At 46.6% G+C, this 23,146-nt stretch overlaps 1 protein-coding gene across 4 annotated transcripts in view; it reads right to left on the reverse strand.

The window, feature by feature from the left end:
* The window catches only part of FARP1 (FERM, ARH/RhoGEF and pleckstrin domain protein 1), a 272,243-nt gene that overhangs the window by 67,095 nt on the left and 182,002 nt on the right, over positions 1 to 23,146 (reverse strand). For all 4 annotated transcript variants that reach the window (XM_059144403.1, XM_059144404.1, XM_059144401.1 and 1 more), the window contains 3 exons: positions 11,528 to 11,570; positions 8,985 to 9,063; positions 1,466 to 1,563 (listed from right to left, as the gene is read on the reverse strand). In XM_059144403.1, coding sequence (XP_059000386.1) covers positions 1,466 to 1,563; positions 8,985 to 9,063; positions 11,528 to 11,570 — 220 coding nt within the window. The remainder of the gene's footprint in view (positions 1 to 1,465; positions 1,564 to 8,984; positions 9,064 to 11,527; positions 11,571 to 23,146) is intronic.

Below are 23,146 nucleotides of genomic sequence, written 5' to 3' on the forward strand. Positions count from 1 at the left end.
CCAGTAACCAGGCAGGACGCGGCCGATATGTTCCTATAAATCGCACCCACTGAGAACATTTGCTCTGCACAATACCGGGCCAACTTATCTGGCTCCAGCTATGCCAGGGGAAGAACTGATCATTCTCACGCCCTTCCTGCTGCGGGGGACACATCAGTAGCATTCCTTCCTGAGTCTGGGAGATCTTCAGTAAGGCCCACATAGAAAGAATGAGAAGAGAAGCACAGGCTCTAGAAATACCTCCTTTTAGGCGTGTTTATGAACCACTAGGAGTGACACTTGTTCCAAACCTTTGGGAATCTTGTTACCTGGGCAGATATCCAAATGGGTTGATTTTACGGGACTACTCTGGAAACTACGGAAATTTTAAAATGAGATGACAGCACAATTTCCTTCATCCTCATGCTTATATACGTGACATCCCTATCTTCCCGAAGCACAACATCTATATTCCATTTCAAGTAACTTCTGCCTTAGCCAAGAGGGGGAAAAAATGCCCAGCTGGGTTGTCAATAAGCCTTAGAGTGAGCACAGTCTAATTTATCCTCTGCCTAGATTAAGAAGGTAAAAATACCCAGTTTCAAGCATCACCAGGGTTCAGCCCAGCTTCATGTGTCTTGGGGTTTACTGAACTCCGGAGAACGGAATATAAGATGCGCCATTGTTGACAGTTTTAGGTCTTAAAGCTAATGGGCCATATTCGATAATGGATATTAAGTTCAAGAACAGGACAGAACAAGCTTAGTTTATTTGGATGCCATCTGTCCAAGCTTCTCCTCCAAGTCAAATGAGATTATCAAACAACTGCGTACTAGTCCTTAAAAAAAGGGGGGGCCCGGCGGGCAGTCAGCTGAGCGTGCAACTCTTGGTGTCGGCTCAGGTCACAATCTCAGGGTCCTGAGATCAAGCTCTACACTCAGAATGGAGTCTGCTTGAGATTCTCTCTCTCACTTTTCCCTGCACCCTCCACTGTCTCCTTCTAGCTCAAATTAAAAAATCTTAAAAAAAAAAAAAAAAAAAAAAAAAAAGAAAGTTGGGAGCCTAGGTGGCTCAGTCATTAAGCGACTGCCTTCGGCTCAGGTCATGATCTGGGAGCTGGGGGTCCTGGGTTCGAGTTCCCATCGCGCTCCCTGCTCAGCAGGAAGCCTGCTTCTCCCTCTTCCACTACCCCTGCTGTGTTCCCTCTCTTGCTGCCTCTCTCTCTGTCAAATAAATTAAAAAAAAAAAAAAAAAGGAAGAAAAGAGTAGACAGATACCGAGCACAGAATTCACAGGCCAATGCTGGGCGTGGTGGGTACGCCCATACAGCTTGAGGAGTATGGTCCTCAACCCACTGGAACTCAGGCTCGCAGCAAAATAACACAAAGGCATCGTTACCGTGTTTGGGGGCTGTGATTACTTCCCCGCATCCATCGGATCGCAGGGGGCTCCAACAGGACCTCTGGAGGAAACGAATGCCACTTACACTGTACGATGTGTGAGATGAGGAGGGCCGCGCTCGTGTCATTACAGGTCAGCCTGCCCTGAGCCAGGTCCTGCTTCACCTGCAGAGCGAACAAGTACCTGTGGACACAAACACACCCGTCCGGCGTCACACACTTTCTGGCTGACGGCACGCACGGGGGGCGGGAGGGGGGTTCGGTGTCAAAGTCAGGCTCAGGTGCACATGGTGAGGAGCTGGAGAGAGGTAAACAGAGCAAGGAAAAGAGAGCCTGCGTCGTCCAGCATGAATGCCCGGGGCCGATGACGGCAATGTCAACACTCATCCGTCACTAGAAGGACCAGGAGACATGCTAGAACCTTCTCATGTGAGGACAAATACATTTTATTCTTTGGCTCTACCTCTCCATTTAAAAACCTAAGACTATCTTATGCCACTCTCTAAATAATTTTTGCAGGGTGTAACAAAAGTTTATGTTTTTTCCCCACAGATCAAATGTATGAAAAAAATAACTTTAAGGATCAGAGAATAACAGTAGGTCATTATCAAGGATAGAGAGAACTCTTTTGCCAACTGACTTGGAAAGATATGAGTGTTTTGTGTGTGTGTGTGTGTGTGTGTGTGTAGTGTAACAGTCACTTAGATTCTCCCAAAAGCCTCAGTTACCAATCTATAAAAATTCATTTTACAGTTATTTTTATATTGCAGAATAAAGCAAGGAAACATTTTTGGTGGAAGAAAAAAGAGGTATTTATAGATCAAAGATATTACGTAAAAACAGTGCAGTGTAAAAACTGATTTGAAAAAAAAAAATCAACAGGAACACCTACATATTTTTAGGAAGATATTTGCTAGTTTTGCCCTAGAGGTGCTACCTCAGTAGCAAATCTTGGCAGTTGGATTCTGGCAGTCTGCAGTTACTGGAAGGTCACAGAGGAAGGTCCATGGAGAAATGACAGGTTCCAGGTATGGGGTAGGTATGAGTCTGGAGTATCTAGTGAAGTCAGAAAGCAAGGCGGCTTGGAAATATAAATGGGTTGTATTAAAAAGGCAAAAGAGGGGCCCCTGGGTGGCTCGGTTGGTTGAGTGTCCGACTCTTGGTTTCAGCTCAGGTCATGATCAAAGGGTTGTGAGATCAAGTCCCAGGTTAGGCTCTGCACTCAGTGGGGAGTCTGCTTGAGATCCTCTTTTTCTCCCCTCTCTCTTAAGTAAATCTTTAATAAAGGGGGGGGCAAAGAAACATCCTGAAGGGGTGTCCACCTGCCAATGCTGTGGCAACTTGAGTATCAATTACAATAATTAAAGTGAATCAAAACACATGGATTTGATAAAAATTCCTGAGTCCATTTCAGTATTCAAAGAGAAAGCAGGAAAAACATAGGAATTTGAGAATGAGGGAGGCAACGTATGGGATCAGGAAGGTCCCCTTCCCGCCGCACCTTGCGACAAAGTCTGAAGTGAGGGAGAGCTCCTAAATTTTCTAAATGCATCACCACTGGAGGAAACTATGAAAGCAATTCTTGGTAACCTGAGGCAAGAAATGGAGCATGGACTCTGCATCTCCAACAAGAGCGGCATTTCAGGATATTTGGAAAATCCAAGTAGAGGAGGCAAAGTTCCTTCTGGAAGTATGCCGACTAATTACCGCAAGAATCCTCCTTCCACAATCTCTAAAACATCACAGACTCTGGCAAGGGCTGTTAATCTGCGTTAAAACCATCCAGGAGCAGGGCGCCTAGGTGGCTCAGTGGTTTAAGCCTCTGCCTTCAGCTCAGATCATGATCTCAGGGTCCTGGGATCGAGCCCCACATCGGGCTCTCTGCTCAGCGGGGAGCCTGCTTCCCCCTCTCTCTCTGCCTGCCTCTCTGCCTACTTGTGATCTCTATCAAATAAATAAATAAAAATCTTAAAAAAAAAAAAAAACCCATCCAGGAGGGCGCCTGGGTGGCTCAGTGGGTTAGGCCGTTGCCTTTGGCTCAGGTCATGATCTGAGGGTCCTGGGATCGAGTCCTGCATCGGGCTCTCTGCTCCTCTCTCTCTCTCTCTCTCTTTGCCTGCCTCTTTCCCTACTTCTTGTGATCTCTCTGTCAAATAAATAAATAAAATCTTTAAAAAAAAAAAAAACTAAAAAAAAAAAAAAAAAACCATCCAGGAGATTGAATGTTTGCCTAGAGACAAAGTAGCATGACTTCACTTCGCAGTGGCGAGATCAGAACACCCCCACCCTAATTCAATGATGAATCTTGGCGCTGTTAATGAAACGGGAAACACACAGCATCACTTCTGATGAATTCTGGCCCCAAATGTCCAACCAGTACCCATCAAGCCTATTGAATGACCTTTCAGTTTTCTAGAAAAGCAGAGGATGGAGGAAAAAGCTAAATGGCACCACGAGGATGAAATCTGACAAATTAAGGAGGTGCGGCATTCTACCATGTACTGGGTCCAGTTTCTTCAACAAGGTGGTATCACGGTGGGGGTGGGGGGGGGAGACTCTGCTGGATTAAATAAGGTCCAAAGGACATAACCAAGTGCAGCTCTGGTCCTACATGAATCTCCTTTCAGATGAGCAGACAAAAATGACATTTACGGGACAGATGGGGAAATCTTAGCATGGCCATGGTAGTAGGAGAAATGAAAAGTACATATGGAAAAATCAGAAAGGATATCACACTAATGTATTACCTAATGCTCACCCCTGGGCCACCGGAATACAGTATTTTACCTTCTTATTCTTGCTTATCTGCATGTTCTAACTTTCTACACTGTACACCTGTGATTTTTTTTTAATAATGACAGGTTATTTTTAATTAAAAAAAGGGGGGGCTTTTAATAAGATCAACCATAGAGGTTGCCATAAGAAATAATTGAAGTAACGCATGGAAAGCTCATGGCTAGAACAAACACATTCAATAAAAGTTAGCAATTTTTCCCTTATACATGAAAAACTAGAGGTGCCCGGCTGGCTCAGGCAGTGGAGCACGTGACTCTTGATGTCAGGGTCATGACTTCAAGTCCCGTGTTGGGGGTACAGCTTACTTAGTAAAATTTAATAAAAAAGAAAGAGAGAGAGAAAGAGAAAAGAAAAATGAATCCCCTTTAAGTTGCTTAGGAAATTCCATTTCTAAGAACTAAAAACAACTACAGAGGCAATTTTGGAACAAGCTCTCCCAAAAAACCCAAATCGAAAAAAACCTCCCGATCCGCCAGCGGGTAATAGTTGACCTTTACACAGTGCCCTCCCCAACCCCCCCCCCCCCCGACATTTATTCCTGCTCTCCTGTTCCCAGTCTCTGGGAAGTTAAAGGGAAGAAACGCAGAGACTATAAAAGACCCCAAACAAGACAAGAGGCAGCACAATCTGGCTTTCTGGATTAGGCAGGAGATATGCTATTTTGAACCTACACTTCTCAGACCAGCAGGCTTTAATTCTCTCTCTGGTTAAATTTTTAAACAAGTCGAGGACCTAAAAGCATTCCGTTCTGAGTAGTTGGCCATCTCCCAGTTCAAACATGAGGTCTGGAATCTGCAGAGAAATTTTCAGGGACAGATGAATGGTCAGAGTCTAACAGGCGTTGGGGACCTTTGGTGACGTCTCCTGCAGGCTCCCAGGCAGCGCTGGCTTCTGGAAGCTCACACGTTCAGGCATTCTGGGGGCTGTAGGAAGAACCTGTCACTCCTTACTCTAGTCATATTTAGTCTCCCTGTTCTGAGGTCCTTGTAACATGAGAACAGTCTTCCTGGGCCCTGACAGTTAACTTCATGACCGCTGTCCATCAGGGCTAACTTCGGGGATTCACCAACGCCTTTCGTACTTATAAATTAAGGAACTGCCATCAAATTCACAGGAGCTAAAGGCTGAGTCAGCTCAAAAGACACAAAATAAAACAAGACCAGTCAATGATGGACACTCAAAGTGCTAGGAACAGAGCGAGTCCTTGGCAGCAGCCTGGGCATCTGAAGAAGGGCATGACGGTGGCCGGAACTCATCAGGAGGACTTCTGGGGACAGTAAGTGTAGCAAATCACACCAACCAGAGGCCCTACTTTGAACACGTCTATCTTAACTTATTTCGTTCGGGAGGTCTTCACTGTTCTTTCCTTATTCAGCGGAAAGTAATTTACAACTTCTCCGCCGGTCTCAGGAGACACCTGAGCAGGCCTTGAAGGGCAGCAAGTTTGGACGGATCTCACCACCTCTAAGAAGAGCACAGCCAAGAGGAAACCGGATCCGAACGGAGACAGGACGCCCTGAGCAAAGCGTGCCGAGAGGCATGTGGGCTCATCGAGACGGTCTTGGGAGCTCTGTGGTGAGGAAACCTGGTAACCTCTATCCCAAAGACCGCTCCCTGCCGCAGTGTTTCAAATCCACACCTGCTTTTCCCCTTCTAGAGGCCACGGCCCTGGCGGCAACAGAACACAGCGCCACGGAAAGTGCAGTTCAATAAATAGAAAGGAATTCGGCCCCTTGGTTAACAGCAAAGTGCAATTTAATCTTCTATCTACAGACACGGGAAGCTGAAACCTATTCCAGAGGCCCCGAGAATTAACTGTAGATCTAGAGTCACTCAGAGTCTGCTAAACTGCAGACCTGCCTCTTTAGTCCCTCGGCTAAAGTGCCGTCCACACAGAGCTTCCCCTAAACCTTCCCTCACTCCCTCTCTGCTGCAGAAAAGTCCCGGGGACCTCAAGAGGCCCATCATTAAACTTCTGCTTACACAGGAACCTGAGAATGAGGGAGGCAACATATTGGATCAGGAAGGTCCCCTTCCCGCTGCACCTTTCAACAAAGTCCAAAGCAACGGAGAGCTCCTAAATTTCCTATCGATTATCTTCACCCTTGCACCGAAAGGAGTCTATAGAAAAGATGTTTTAAATGTGGTTAACACTGGGAGCCAGAAAGCAAAGACAACAAAACCCAAAAGCTGCCCCATTCGGCTGAGCCTGTGTCACCTGAGGAATTTATCAGATCGGACACAGCGGTGCATGGAATTTTCTAGCAAAAACCACCATGGGAGGAAACTACAAACCTCTAGAGACCATGATTTGCAAACACTGAAAAGGTGCAGAAAACTCAAAGCAAATTAGAACAGGAGGGAGAAAAACAAGGCTTCATGCCACCAACTTCCCAAGGAGGACAGAGGTACAGCGACAAACAGGAGGCAAAGGCACACTGCCCTGTGACAGCTGGACTCGCCTTCACATTGAGGTTGATATTCTGAGCTCCGAGCAATGCATGTTCCAATCAAAGGAAACCCAGCTCAGACGCAGAGACCCAGCAGGCCCAGCAATGACGGCACCGGAAGCCTCTGCTGTCGTTGGCCTATCCTGTGCCTCTGGACATCGCAGTCCAGCTGCCTCTCCTCCATGGGGGCTGTTCTAGAAAACCACGCATACCTCCCAGAAGGCTGAGGGCTCCTGTAATTCCTGGCCAATTAATGGCTTCATCCATCTGAGGATTATCAGTGGAGGTAGCAACTTAGTAGCAACTCATTCAGAAAATGCAGAGGCATGGGAAGAGCCACCGCCTTCACCTGTTCCTGGAAGTCCACGTTCCTGCACCTGACATGGCAGCACGGCGTCTGGGCGGCCTCTCAAACAAAAGCCGGCAGAACCCAATCCCTGACTTTCCACCCCTCTGCAATCCCCCTGCTTCCCTCTGCTCCTTTTTTAAGTCAAAGTCTAAGCATAAGACAAAAGTCTAAGTTTTCTCCCCCCCCCTCAGTCTCTGCTGCCACTGGCCCCTCACCAGGATGGACGGACCCCATCTCCAGCACAGAGCCCAAACGCAACCACGCTTCTCCGTTTCCACTCCTGCCACCTCCTCGGGGACCACCAGTGGAGAGCAATGGCTTCCTCATGGAATTCCCAGCTCTCACCGTCTTGCGACACCCGCACGGCAGCTAGACTTTCAACCCTACCATCCAGCCAGCCTCTGTCCTGCCTCACTGCACGTCGCCCTGTCTTTTCCTGTCATGCCAGCCTTCTCTAGGGTACAACTGGCCCTTGAGGGTGATTAGGGGTACCAACCCCAGGCGCAGCCTCAAATCTGCATTTAACTTTTGACTTTCCCAAAACTCAACTACTGTTGACTGGAAGACTTACCAGTCAGAAACATAGCTAACACATATTTTGTAAGTTATATGTATTATACATTGTATTCTTATAAAAAAAAAAAAAAGTAGGCTAGAGACAAGAAGTGTGAAGAAAATCCATTTGTGAAGAGAAAGTGCATGTAGTTTCGTGTTGTATTTATCACACTCTCATGCACTCACGCACGCGTGGGCCATCTGCACGTAAGTGGACGTGTGCAGCTCAAAGTCCCGTTCAAGGGTCCACTGTATTTGAACATCCGGAGCTTGTTGGTGCCTTGACCACCGCCAACCGTTCCTCCTACCTGGAAGGCTCTTCCTCCAAGGAGGACTGAAGGATTTTCATCACGTGCTCAGACACGTACCACTTCCTCAGACTGACCCATCTGAAGCTGTCACCTGGTCGTAACTGTCCATCCTATCATCCTTCCTCAGTTACCTACAGAGATCTTACCATTATCTGATATTTGTTCTCGTTCATTTAATCATTTTATCCGCTCCTATGAGAGTCAGGCTTGCCTTTTCACCACCATATTCCCAGAGCCTAGGACAACGCATACAGCGTCCACTTCCTAAGCACTGTTGATGGAATGCCTCCATTCCTTTGCTAAATGACGGTCAACCACCCAAGACATTGTGCTCCATACCAAGAGGAGGACAAGGAAGGGACACGCTTAGCCTAATCAGCAACAGCTTGAAAGCCATGTGTGGGAAGAATCTGGCTGGCCAGACTAGTAGGTCACTCATCCGGGCACTCTTGAAAGGGTGACACTTTGTCTTCAGGCATTCCCACCAGGCTCTGCTCTCCCCTAGCATATATCGTGTGTCTTCTGCAAGTTAAACAATGATGGCGATGATGTGATCATGCATGGCCTCCCTATGGGCTCCAGCCACCCCGTGCATAATCCTGCTTCTCCTCAAGACAACCCTGGCCAGGTGCCAGCAGAGTCGCACTGAACAGGGCAATGAGCAGAGGGACAGAGGGAGCATGGAAGCTGGCCAGTCACACAGGGACCAAGGGCAGGCCTGACTCCATACTCACACTTCTCCCACTTGGCCAGCTTTCAAAGAAACCGAGCATTGGCTCATGCCCACGCACCCATGGCAGCAACTAAGACACTGAGCTACCATCTTGGTTTCCCAGAGTCTGACTTCCCCAAACCATCCTGTGATGTGACACACAGAAGAAAGAACTAGGACCGGGAGAGGTCACAAGCCCAGTTCCCTTCACGGCTTAGCTTTCAAGAAACCAGGTTTTGAGGAAAACGTGGTGCTTTCTCTCTTGCCCTGTTTGTAGGCGGAGCTGGGAGCAAAGGGTTACACGGTGAAGGACAGCGCAGACGCCGGTCAGGGAAGCGCTGTGGACATGTGTCATCAGATGGCGGAGAACACGGACCTTCTATTCTCCTCGGCACCCCGTGGCAATAAATACCCAGTTTCCAAACCACTAACCTTGTGAGTTCTTCTTGGAGTTGTGTGTGGTCAGGTGGAAAGAATTTCACCACAAACTTGACAACAACATGCTTTGGCCCTAAAAGGCGGGGAGAAAAAGCAGGGAAGCATTTATTGATTTGTTTCAAGTGTAATTAAGGAAAAAGACTTCAGAGGGTATATCAGACACCAAATAACGAGTCTCATTCCAAGCTGCCAAGAGCACATCTGCTGACATCTGGGTCACTGAAGCGGCAGCTAAGGTACTAATTCCCACTCCCACGTCGCAGAGACACAGCTGCCTGTTCTAAAACAATGCTGTGACCTGACTGTGTGGTTCAGGTATTAACCTTTTCCTCTGAAGACTTAAACTGTACTCAGATTGTAAAAACAGGCATTTGCCTTAAAAAATTTATCTAATTGGCTCTTTTAGTCCAAATGGAGGCCTTTGGGTAACTTGAGGGAAAAATGAAAATGTCAGTCGGTTTTAGGATTTAGGATTTTAAGCTCTCCACCAGGTAGAGCTGCTGATGGGCTCATCAAATATGTAGGAGCACCTACGGGCCAGGCGCTCCCCTGAGCTCTGGAGAGAAGACAAACAAGGCGCGGCCCAGCCCTCAGCCCTCAGCCGCAGCCCTCTCAACCGTCGTGCGGATGCGTTCGGGCAACATCAGGAAGCAGACCCGGGATGCGTGGACAGGGAGCGGATCAAGGAGATGGGAAACTCTTCAGAATTAAAACAGAACATCAAGTTAATTACAATAATTTATAACCTGAATCAGAGCTTGTTCTGATATATGTATCAAATTTCATATCTATCAGATATATATAAGCTTATATGAGCTTACAGACCAGAGCAGTCTTACAGGTTCTGCCCTTTGGAATGATAGCCACGAGTTTACTAAGGTCTATGAAACATAAGGAAATATAATGAAATCCAAATTTTAACAGCAGTTGTGCAAAAGCAGAAAACGTCTCTTTGCTCTACCTTTTGCTGTCACAAAAAATAATGTTGTATCATCATCTGTGATCACCCATTTAAGTTGAGGAAAAAAGACCCCAAAAGCGACGGAAGATGAAGATGTGGACAAGAGACACAAAATTAGGAGAAAAATGAGGCACAGAAATACTGAAGCCCAGGGACTCTGGGTCCCTTGTCCCTGACCACACTAACAACAAAAACTGTCGCCTGTCGAGGCTGGATCATAAAGTAACATGGCCAAATGGGGAAGACAGAAAGCCAGCCTGTCTCCTGTCCGCGGCGAATTCCGCAAGGCTACCAGATCCTTCTACAGCCTGAAACGAGGAAGATGCTGTCCCTCAATGCAGAAGGACAGCTCTGTCTCACACCCAACTAGTCACAGCCCACGGGGATCGGAGGAGAAGCCCCGCTCAGGGTGGACCCAAGGGCAACAGAGGGTATCTCCAGTCTGCATTTGGCAACATGCTAAAAGACGCTGTTCCACACCGAGCATTTCCCAGGAGTTACTGCAGGCACACAAGCCATCATTCTGGATGCTTCGCTACCTCCACCCACCAGGTCTAGGGGCTTCTCAGCAACAGGCTCCCCCACACCTCCCGCCCTCCATGCTCAGGTTCTGGCTAGCCGCCCCATAAACCCATAAACATTAAACAAACAATGGAGGTTTCATTTTCAGCATCAATAATTGCTTAATTTAAATGACAGAAGATCAACATCAATTTCAAACGCATAAGGGCCCTACAGACGCTGCGCGCCTGGTTATTACACCCACATAAATTGTTAGAAGTGGCCCAGTGGGGTTTCTTAGTCAGACATTGAAATGATCGCAGCGAGGTGTCCTGGTGCTTCCTGTTCCACTAATGGAATCCGATTCTGTTTCTATCCTGGGACTTCTGCCCAGGCCGGGGATGCAGGGAGGGAGCATTTAGACTCTGAACTTGACCTCAAAACCAAGAGTGGGGGGCGGAGAGTGGAGGTGCTGTCCTGGTCTGAGTCTCAACAAGAAGGGAGAGAGAAAGCCTGCCTTCTTTCCTTACTCCTCCTTAATCTTCTCCAGCACACGATATAAATGCAAGCCAGACTCCCTTCAGTTCTGCTCGCCATTCAGAAAGCCACGAGTGCCCCAGACACTTATGGGCACCTCGTTGTTTCCACACAACACTTGCACTCTGATTTCCCAGGCTTTGGAGAGGCAGGACAGAAAACCTAACCCTAGTCTTTGGAATACGGGGCTCCACCTTCCCCTTCAAAAGTGACAGTAACAAACACGGGCCTTGACCAAGGCAAGCTCAATTAGCCTGGGATGAGCAATATGCGTTAGCTATGAATCGAGATTGGATTTTCCAAGCAAGGTTTTGATGACCAAATTGTTAAATATTAAAATTGCAGAAGTGACATTTTAATTGCAGTTGGTTTAGTGGATGAGAACAGGAAATCACGGGGTTAAAAAAAAAACCAACCACCACCACCAAGAGTCTGTGCCACCAGCTCACTAAACGCAACAGGGCCAATGGTTGTCTAGAAAAGGAACTAGTCTGGCTTCACACTTAACATCACTGTTAAACACAGGGGAGATACTTACTTCTAATCTGCTTGACAATAGGTTTTAAGAGATCCAGCCACACCTACGAAAGAAAAAACAGATTGAGACAAATTCTCAATGGAAGAGCACAATATTTTGAGACTTGACTTGGAGCTGTTTAAAATTACCATATTTTTGAGTATTTGAGGCCGTCTGTTCCTGTTTGCTGCAGGATGGTGTATCTCCCATCACCTACCACTTGCATAGTATAGATCCAAATTTGCTGATATCATCCCTGAGCTTCGGAGTTGAAAACCTCTCCCAGCTGCCACGAGTGAACTAAGACTTCTTTGCCTCTCTTTGTACTCTTCTCTCACCGCTAGTTCCTCAGCAAACCCCGAGGCCCCACTGCACGTCTGGCTACAGGGGAAGTGAAAACACATGTTCCTTAATGAAACAAATACCCACGTGTTGTTCGCATTTACAGAACAGCACATCTTTGACGCATACGGGAAGGGAAGAAATAGGAAGGGAATGTATCTCTCTGCACCAGGCACTATCCAGAAGCTTCCAACCTCTCAAAACAAGGCCAGAAGGATTCAGGTTGCCTAGAAGAGGAACAGAGACTTGTAGACAAGAACTATCATTTGTCCAGACATCAGAGTAAGGACTGAAACCAGGCCTGTCCAGCTTCAAAGTCCAGAGTCTTTTCACACACAGGCAGGATAGGAGGCAAAATTAAGAGAGAGCAGCCAACTGCCCTTAAGGGTAAAGCATCATTTAACCATATTATCTGATTTCACACGCTGCTTTTCTCTGAACTCCTTCTGAACTGGTGGTCATGTGGAAAGGGTTCTACTGAAGACATGGTTACTGTGCTTAACGTAAACAGGTTCTTACAAGTAAATATGAAAAACACAACACTCTTGAACGATCCAAAGAATTAACAGGTAACTGACAGAAGAAAAAAAAAAAGTAACAATGGCTAACAGGGAAATTATTCAAATTCAGGAGCAATCCACACTACAAATGCAAGGCAGAAAAATCAAATACCAATTCCACCCACTAAATTTGCACCAGGATAGGAGTGTAGGTATCTGTGTATTCGCCCCGTAATACCACAGCTTGGCAGGGAAACCTGCAGTGTCTTAACGCTATTGGTGGAGAGATGAATTGGTATATTTCTGGAGACTAATTAGGTAATAATTATCTGAAGCCTTAAAAACCCCCACTCCTACATGTACTCTTCATCCAGTCATGGAACTTTGGGAAATTGTACAGTGATGCACGCAAAGATTTAGGTGAAATAAAAATGCTGTGATTAGCATTTCTGATGGTGAAAATTTTTTACAATAACACCAAATAAATAAGTAATCTCCAATAGGACACGTTATCACTCAGGCATTAAAAAGGATGTTCTTGTGGAATATTTAAGTATGTGGGAAAATGTGTTGGGGAGGTTGGAAGATGGATGATTTCCTGCCTTTCTCCATTATCTAAATCACCTTAAGTGAGCACTAAGAATTTTCACAATGGAAACACTAAAAATGTTAAATCTCTACTTATTCAGGTTACTCTTTCCCCATTCACCTTCTCCAATCAGTAATATTTCTTTAATTTTTTTTTAAATTTATTTATTTGACAGAGAGCAGAAGAGCACAAGCAGGCAGTGAAGCAGAGGGAGAAGCAGGCTCCCTCTGACGTGGGGCTCGATCCCAGGACCTTGGGATCATGACCTGAGCTGAAGGCAGTTGCTTAACCAACTGAGCCACCCAGGTGCCCCCAAGCAGTAATATTTCTTAATGAAATTCTCATTTCAGTATTTCCCATCCCCTACCACTCTCCTGTAAGGGGGACAAACAACATTAACAACAACGAAACAATGATATTAGGGGGATTTGGCTGGCTCAGCTGGAGGAGATGTGATTCTTGATCTCAGGATCGTGAGATCAAGCCCCAGGTTGTATGTAGAGATTAGTTACATAAATAAACTTGAAAATAAAATAATGGCATTACTTGCCATAGGTTTATCTCCACTGTGATAATTATAAACCTCAACCTTCAAACGTGAGAACATCAACATTTAAAACCGCAATCATCGTTTGCGAGACGTATTTTTTAAGATGCCTAACAGATGGAAAAGGTGCCAAATGTATTTCCATGGGATAAGAAACGGAGATTGAGACCATCAGTACCCAGAGTTGGAACTTAAAACCCTGTTCTTAACTTTTTTATTCATTTAACAAAAAATTACCGCGTCCCCATGTTAGGTTCTGGGAATCCAGTGAGGAGACAAACTTAGCATGGTTCCTGCTTTATGGAACTGATGGTCTAGTGAGGAAGAGACAGGAACCAAACCCTTCCTGACAAAAGTGAAGTTGTGTGACAGAAACTGACTGAAGGGAGGGCAGAGGACTCCCAAGGGCTGGGATGGAGGTCTGACCAGGCATGGATGTGGGGGGGAACACGAGACCTGATGTGAACACAACATTGTTGAGGGAATGGGTCCCCAAAGATGACGTCGTGTGGAGATGTGAAGGGAATGCCACAGCCCCAGAGCAAGGCGGGTGGGTCAGGAAGGGGTCAGACTGCACCTCCCCCACCCCCCACCCCCCGCCGCCGCCATGTTGCCATTCTTCATCCTTGTCCTCAGAGCAATATGAAGTCAGATTTAAGCACAGGGCTGATGGCATCAGATGTGCTATCTTTAAAAAGATGAAGCTGGCAGTGTGAGGACAGAAGGGCCGGAGGAGATGTGGACTGGCACACAGCAATCGTCTGGGCGAGAGGGAACACTATTCTGGACCAGGGGTGCAGAAGCAGGGATGGGGGCAAGTGGACGGACTGAAGAAAAATTTAAGAGGTAAAATTAAAAGGGATTTACTGACGGACTGGATATGGTGGCTCAGGGAGGAGATAATGACCAAATCTATACCAGGATTTCCCCTGAGGGCCTCTGGATAGACGTTGGCACCATTCACAAAGACAGGAGTACCGGAAGAGGGCCAGGATGGAGATTCTAGACTTTGATTTTATGAGGTGTCCTTGGATTTCATGAGCAAGAGACGGTATGGCAATGGTGGGGCGCACGTGTCTAGAGCCCAGAGGTGAAGCCCGGACCGGACATCTCACATTAGAAGTCGCCTCCACCCTGACTCCGTGGAGGGGAAGGCAGTCTCACCGAGTCCAGAGGATGAAATGCCATGACCCAAGATGGCGCCTCCGCCATGGAACAGGCAGGTGGAAGCAACAAGGACAGAAGGGAAAAGAGGAAATGTCACGTCACAGAAGCCGTGGGAAGACAGCGTTTCCAGAAGGAATTATACCAAGAACTACTGAAAGGTCAAATGAAGGAGAAGTAAAATCGAGAATGCGAGTTTCCATTTCTGGGTCGGGAAGATAAGAATGTTCCTTCTTGCTGCCTTCTGCTTCCCCTGTAAAAGCAGAGGGCTGCAGGACGAGGCAGGGAGAGAGTAAGTGAAGTGTCGTGTTGCATGGGACAGCACGTTAACTGGCAAACCAGAGTGGAGACACCCCCCGCCCCCGCAGCCCCGGCTACGGTGTGCGCACCCACGGGCCTGCAGGCCTGCGCTCGCCTGGCCACCATAGCTGCCTCAGGGAACCCCCTCCGAGAAGCTTCCTCATCGCCAGTTCTGCTGCAGAATCTGCCTCAACTTCCGCAAACCACTTGGGACAAAACGACTGTGCTCTGGCAACATCAATGCCAATTTTATGAATTGTTTTAAAACAGCTCTCGTCTGTTTTTGGCATTTCTGTGGCAAGCATCAAACACAAGCACCAGTTTGAGCCAACGGAGCATGTGGTTTTACAACGAGCAGGTCTGGGAACATCAGACCAGCGGGCATGAGGCTGTAGGGTAGGGCTCCGTGGCAGTCACGCTGGGGGCCATCGATCACGTCATGGCTCACCCAGGGGGTTGGGGGGAGAACTCAGGGTCTCCGAGAACCTCTCTGTTTACCAGTTACAGTGTTAGCTGCAGGGCTCAGAAAAGGTCTTGCACAGAGAGGACTTAAATTACCCTAAATGGATGAGCTATAAGGAGCAAGAAGACAAATAGGGTTGCTGCTGCTTGTCAGAAGTCAAGCACGGAAATTTTGATATATAGGGAGGGCCACTGGAAAGCAACTGAACTGGACGAGGTCATCATAGACAGATCACTTCTCCACTCAACCTAAGTAGAACGGACGCAAGCTCCGGCCAATTTAAAAAGGTGACAAAAGCGCCATCATCTTTCTTTCCCTGCCAACTGGCTCCCCAGAAGGTCACAGCTGTAATGATCTATGCCTAATCCCACTATCCACCCCTTCGACCAAGCCATACATCCCTGTTCTTTCCAAAACCATGCTGCTGGTCTCCAGAGCGCCCCTACAGGGCCATGTTACCGGACTGTAAGGGGATTTGGTTAACATGAATGGATTTCTCAAAATGTCAGTCTCGTCAGTACAGCTCACTGAATCAGGGAACTTCCGGGCTAGTAAAAGGTTGCTGGGGCTGCTGGGCCAAACCACCACAGACTAGGAGACTTGGACAACACACTTTAAAAAAATTTCCTCACAGCTCTGGAGGCTCACGTGTCATGGGCTTGGCTTCTCCCAAGGTCTCCTTGACTTGCGAATGGCTGCCTTCTGGCCCTGTGCTCCCGTGATCATGTCTCTGTGGATGTATGCCCCTGGGTACATCCAACTTCCCTCTTTGTAAGCTGACAACTGTCACCTGGATGAGAGCCTACTCTCCTGGCCTCATGTTAACTTCACCGCCTCCTTAGAGGCCCTATCTTCAAGTACAGTCTTGTTCTGAGGTACTGGGTATTAGAGCTTCAACAAACAAATTCCAAGGAGACACAACTCAGCCCCTAACATATACCTTCCAGAGCTTTCTAGCCCCGTCTTCTTGCGTCTGCCTACATTTCAGTCAGACTCCCTACTTTCCTCTGATCTTCGGTTAATGGTAGTGTTAGAAGAAACACTTCAACGCTTAGGTATGTAAAGAAAGGCAAAGTCAACCACTGTTCCCAAAGTGGTTTCTCGTCTTTCCCTTCGACATCTTTAGCCTCTGGTGATTTATTTTGGTGGGTGACATTTTAGGTAGATTTTGTAGGCAGCTAAAATATCTGAGGTATTTTGGAAAGGTTCTTATTGAAAGAAACTCAGTTACTTGGTATCAGAATACTGAGAAGAGACCATTTCTTGAGCATGTCCTGCAGTCCAGGCACTAGACAACTGCTTATACATTCTCATTTAATGTTCCTGATGATGCGGTAATTTTACACAGGAGAAGCCGAGTTCAGAAAGCTTCTTTAAGCTGCCCAAGGTCATACACAGCCAGGATGCAAGATCAAGTTCATTTGACCCCAAACTTGTGCTTTTTCTGCAAATAATATGCTGCTCGTCTAAAAGCTAACAGACTCAACAAAAGCTTAGCTCACCTCTTCAGGTTTAAAAATCAAAACTGCATGTGATAAAAAAATTTCATTGACTGTAACACAGATAGGAATGAGATAAAATGTTACAGCAAATTATCCAGTGTCTAGAATTCATGGCAACAAAGTAGTCTTTCCGCAAGCTGACTCCTACAAGAAATAACTAGACTTTTTGAATTTTTATAACAATTTGCTTAAATGTAACTTTTTCATATTAATGGTAAGTGTGGCTTTCTTTTTAAACCTGTTAGATGTTTTTTTATTCTGCTCAAAATAGATTAACAGGGACTGGATTTATCTTCCTACATGAAAAACAAAACAAAACAAAACCAAAAGAAAAATATACTTAGCACAACAAATCCGAAAGCTCAGGACACCAGACACTTAGAAAGAGTGATCCCTGAGAGACAAGTAAATAGAATCACAATCACTACACTTGCCCCAGCTTTCTGCCTTGAGCAAGTTCTGGACCATGGTACAGGGAGGAAGTATCTGGCAAATCCATGAATTAAAAAGATGGGGCTGAGAAATCTCCCTCCAGAAAGAGCATTTGAGAGAGTACAGAAGGTTCCCTTTGAGAGTCATCAACTGAATACTGATCAATGTCACCTTGTAATAAAAGTACCCAAGACTGGGGACAAAGAACCAATGAAATGACTCAAGGTGTCAGACCTAGAGCTCACATAGTGTCCGGACTACTACTATTTCTCACCAGCCGCACCAGACAACCTCATGATTTCTGGGGTACTGGGTAAGGTACAGAATGGCTGTCCCTTAGCAGTAAGGAATAATTAACCTGAGAGTATACACCAAACCAGTCCCAACTAACATGTCTTAAAATCCAGATCTGAAAGGACTAAATGGTTTCCAAATAACTTAATTGCATCCCAGGACACTCAATAAAAGTTTATAGGAATATAAAATATCCAGGATTCAACAAGGTAAAATTCACAATATCTGACATCCAATAAAGAAAATCACCACACATATAAGGAAGTAGAAAAATAGGGCCCATAATCACACACACACACACACACAAAAAAAAAATCAAATCTGACATGGAACACAGGTGTTAGAATTAGTGAAGGACATAAAGACAGTTAATTACAACTGCATTCCTTATGTTCAATGTTGACATACAGAAGAAATAAAAGACTTAGATGAAACCTCTAGAAACAAAAACAACACTGTGTGAGATTCAAAAAACAACAAAAGATATAGGATGAAACTGAAATCAGATTAGACACTGCAGAAAAAACACTAATGAACTTGAAGATGAAGCAACAGAAGCAATTCAAAATGAAACAGAGAAGTAGTATCAAGAAATTAATGGGGCGCCTGGGTGACTCTGTAGGTTAAGCTTCTGCCTTTAGCTCAGGTCATGATTTCAGGGTCCTGGGATCAAGCCCCACATCGGGCTCTCTGCTCTGCAGGGAACCTGCTTCCCCTTTCTCTCTGCCTGCCTCTTTGCCTACCTGTGATCTCTGTCTTGTCAAATAAATAAACGAAATTTTTAAAACAAGAAGAAGTTAATAGGGCACCAGAGAACTGTAGATCAACTTTGGGCAGACTAACATGCATGGAGAATTGAAGTCACAAAGGATAAAAGATGGCAAGGGAGGGGCAAAAAACACCAGACAGAATATTAGAAGAAATAATGGCTGAAAATTTTCCAAATTTGATGGAAACGATAAACCTGACAGATCTGAAAATCTCAGAAAACCTCAAGCATAAGGAATGTGAAGAAGGGGTACCTGCATGACTCAGTTGGTTAAGCATCTGCCTCCGGCTCAGATCATGATCCCTGGGATTGAGCCCCACACTGGGCTCCCTATTTAGCGGGGAGCCTGCCTCTCCCTCTCCCTCTCTCCCCTGCTCATGCTCTCTCTCTCTCTGACAGATAAATAAAATCTTAAAAGAAAAAAAAAAAAACCCAAGAATGGAGAAGACAAACAGAAAATAGCAAGATGACCCATTTAAATCATTATTAACAATCACACTACACGTAAATGCTCTAAACACCCCCAATTAAAAAGCAGGATTATGAGACTGGACAAAAAGGCAAGATCCAAATCTATGCTGGGATCCTGGGATCTAGCCTCACACCCGGGTCTCTGCTTCGGGGGAAGTCTTCTTCTCCCTCTCCCTCTGCCTCCTGCTCCCCCTCCTTGGGTTCTCTCTCTCTCTCTGTCTCTGTCAAATAAATGGATAAAATCTTTAAAGAAGTCTATTAATTAGAAACCAAATATAAACAAAATAAAAACAAAAAAACATGTATCTTCCCAGCTTAAGAAATGGAAGATGAGGGGCGCCTGGGTGGCTCAGAGGGTTAAGCCTCTGCCTTCGGCTCAGGTCATGGTCCGGGACCTGGGATGGAGCCCCGCATCAGGCTCTCTGCTCAGCGGGAAGCCTGCTTCTCCCTCTCTCTCTCTCTCTCTCTCTCTCTCTGCCTGCCTCTCTGCCTACTTGTGATCTTTCTCTCTGTCAAATAAGTAAATAAATAAATAAAATCTTTTTAAAAAGAAAAAAAAGGAAATGGAAGATGACCCATCGCTCTCTTTTTCTACCAATCCATCCTCTTCCCAGACTCTCTACGCTCAAGAGAAGCCTCCTCTGAGAACTGCCCCATTAACACAGCCACTGTCACATCAAACCACAGTGCTTCTCTGCATGGTGACAAAGGCACTCCACAACATCACTGCTGATGGATTCCCAAACTTCTGTCTGTGGTTCTGCAACACTCTTCATCCCTTACAACCGGCATGTTCCACAAAGAGCTGCTCATGGCTAATGACGTTCTCAGACCCCCAGGAAGAAGCAAGGTCAATAGGCTGCTATGAAGCATAACATAAGGAGGCCTGACCGACCCCGGTAGGGCTGGGAAACCCCCAAGAGGGGTGTAGCTGTGGTTTCTGTGGCCTTAAGCCCCTACAAAGCATGTCTGCAGCTGTTGACTGAACTGTGTCCCTCCCAAATCCTAGTGTCGAAGCCCTAACCCCCCAATGAGACTGTATCGATAGGTCTTTAAAAGGTAATGAAGGCTTAATAAAGTCCTAAAAGTGGGGCCCTGGTCCAATAGGTCCGTGGCCTTAGAAGAAGAGAAAGATGTTTATCTCTTTCTGCCATGTGAGAACACAGTGAGAATCTCCACCTGCCAGCCAGAAGGCGAGTCCTCACCCAGAACTGATCAGGCTGGCACCCTGATCTCAGACTCCAGTCTTCAACACTGTCTGCCGTTCAAGTCACCCAGTCTGCGATATCTTGTTAGGGCAGCCTGTACTAAGACACTACCAGGGACAAAACTTTTCTCCTGGCACAGAGAAAGATAGAAAATTAACAAAAAGAGGGCAATCTTCTTCCAGAGCTTTACTGGTATTTATTAAAAATGCGAACTGTCGTATCAGATCCGTAAGCGATACAGCTTTAATGCAAGACTGGTGGGTCAGCTTTGTTGGTTTCTGAGCTCGAATGCAAGCACCAAATGTGACAGATATCGGGGTGCCTACTACATGCAGGGATCCTGCTGGGCCCATCATTTTAAAGTATCTCATGGCAACCTCGTAAAATCATCATTTATTAAACTCATTTCCCAGATAAGGTCCAAAATCGAAGAGGTTCATATTCGACCCAGCTGTGACAGGACGAAGAAAATGTTTAAAATGATATTTACAAGCCACAGACTTGTGGCTTGTGAGATCAGCGGTACCCTCCCAGTACCCTCGACGGGCTTCTGAGATCAGCAGTCCACACCTATCTCCGTCCCTGAGGTTCACACAGCTCTCGCCGACCTCAGGGCCAATGGGAGGAAAGGCAGCCACATGTAGCCGAAAGCAGGCCAGTGTGTGAATCCTGGTTAAAAACCTGGTTATGCAGTTCATTCATCGTTAAGTAACGGGCAAGTTACCTCTCTGAATCGGCTCCCTGGGCAGTGCTGGCGCGTTGCCATAGAGACAGCAAGGTCTGCAGAGCCTTGCGTGTTTACTGTCTGGCCCAGTTCGCCCCCCTCTCGAATGCAGAACAAATGAGATGCATTAAAGAGTGGAGCAGAGTCATGGCGCACAGGAGATGATCAAGGACAGTCAGGTCTGAGTTCACCCCAATGGCAACTTCCTGGCCTTCTACCAGCCCCCCGACTCTGGCCACCAATTAACTCAAATATGAAGTAGAGTCTCGATTCCCAGGATCTGACTCACATTCCTGCCATGGAAAGACCAATCAATACAGCAGCTGATGAAAACACAAGTCTGCTCCTGTGGGGGCAGTCTCATGGGCACGGCTGCCTGGACCCAAGGACAAGGGCAGGCCAAACTCGCACGGACACACAGCCATCAACTCTATTAAGTGGCCAGCCAGAGGACAAGTCTAATGAAGGGTAGAGCATAACTGATTACCAATTATCACTAGCTTATCTCCTGTCTTAGACCGTGGAATGCATGCCTTCTCCCCTTAGGCTTTTGCAAACCCGACTGGGGCAGCCTGCTCTGACGTGCGCGCTTCATGTGATGGAAAGTGAGCCGAGCACGGAATGCTGGGCTGGGACCCCAGCTGCCTGGACCGACCACTCAGGCATGGAGGTCCACAACTCCGTGTGCCAGAAACTTGGTTGGGGACCCTAGCTTCCCACATTAACATGCACAAGCAGGCACTTGGGCAAAGCCGGCTGCCACAGCCCCCATTTAGATCTGGTGGGACCGATCACACTTCCTCTTGGTTTGGCAAGTAAGTAAGCAGCCTCCCAGATGAAGCCGGTAAAGGTGAAAATCACAGCAGGAGCATCGAAACACTAGGCTGAGGACGCACACGTGTTCACTGCAGCAGTCTTCACAGACACTGATGGTTGTGAAATACACAACCTCCAGGTCCACCTACAGACACGCACGTGCAAAAACATGGTGCGTGCATTCAACACGTCTCAGCTGAGCCTTAAAAGGAATGGATATCCTGTCATATGCTACATTGCTACATTACACCCTGAGGACAGGAGGCTCAGCGAAATAAGTCACAGAAAGACAAAGGGGTTTTAAGTACGCTGAGAGGTATCTCCAGTAGCCCAACTCCTAGAAACAGAATTAGAATGGTGGTTGCCCAGGGCTTGGAAAGGGGAATTGGGCAGTTGTAGAAGGGCATACAATTTCAATTTTTTAAAGATGGAAACAGGGGCACCAGGGTGGTTCAGTTGGTGAAGCATCTGCCTTTGGCTCAGGTCGTGATCCCGAGGTCCTGGGATCGAGTCCTGCATGGAGCACCCTGCTCAGCGGAGAGTCTGCTTCTCCCTCTCCCTGCCATTCCCCTGCTTGTGCTCTCTGTCTAACGAACAGATAAAATCTTTAAAAAAGTAAAATAAAAAATAAAGAGGAGAAGAACATTCCTGAGACCTGTGACACGAGGTGAATATAGTTAATGCTACTGCCTAGTACACCTTGAGACCATTAAGATGGTTAACTCTTATGTCCTCCGTTTTCATCCATTTAAAAAATGATCATGGTAAGAGTTGCCATGACAAATACTTCTTAAACACCTGAGTAGGTCCCACACACAGGGTTACATGCTGGCTGATGTTAGCGCGTCTGATCCTTTCAAAATCCCCACTAGCTGGGCACTACCGAGCCCATTCCACCCACGAGTAAAGCAAGGCTCAGGAGGGCCGTTGTGCTGACTTCGGGGCTGGGAGTCTGATCGCAGAGCCCTTTCCCAGGCTGCAGTAACATAGCACCCCGCTCAAAATCAACAGAATCGGGGGGGGGGGGGCAGAAACCAGTGGACAGAAATCTTGTATTTTCAAGCACCTTTACTAAGAGCAGAGGTGAAAACCCAGCCAGAATTTCCGGTTTTCACAGGTGAGTGGCTCTTCCTCGGTTTGCCAAAATCAAGACTTGTCCTCGGCTCTTCCAAAACTGATTCTGTCAGCCAGCCTCCGGGCACCTTCTGGTCATTATTTCTGCTCCTCTGTGATTTTATTTCATTGAATTTGGGGATACACTTTTTTTTCTTTTTTTTTTTTTAAGAAAAAAAAAATTTTATTTGAGAGAGCACATGAGTACATGCAGGGGGTGTGGCAGAGGGAGAAGCAGGCTCCCCATGGAGCAAGGAGCCCGATGCAATGCGGGACTCGATCCCAGGACCCTGAGATCATGACCTAAGCCAAAGGCAGATGCTTAACTGACTGAGCTACCCAAGCGCTCCTGGGGATAAACTTTCATTGATATTTTATACACATATGGTACACACGGGGTAAGCAT

Source organism: Mustela lutreola, chromosome 13, assembly GCF_030435805.1.
Source record: "Mustela lutreola isolate mMusLut2 chromosome 13, mMusLut2.pri, whole genome shotgun sequence".
Taxonomy (NCBI): domain Eukaryota; kingdom Metazoa; phylum Chordata; class Mammalia; order Carnivora; family Mustelidae; genus Mustela; species Mustela lutreola.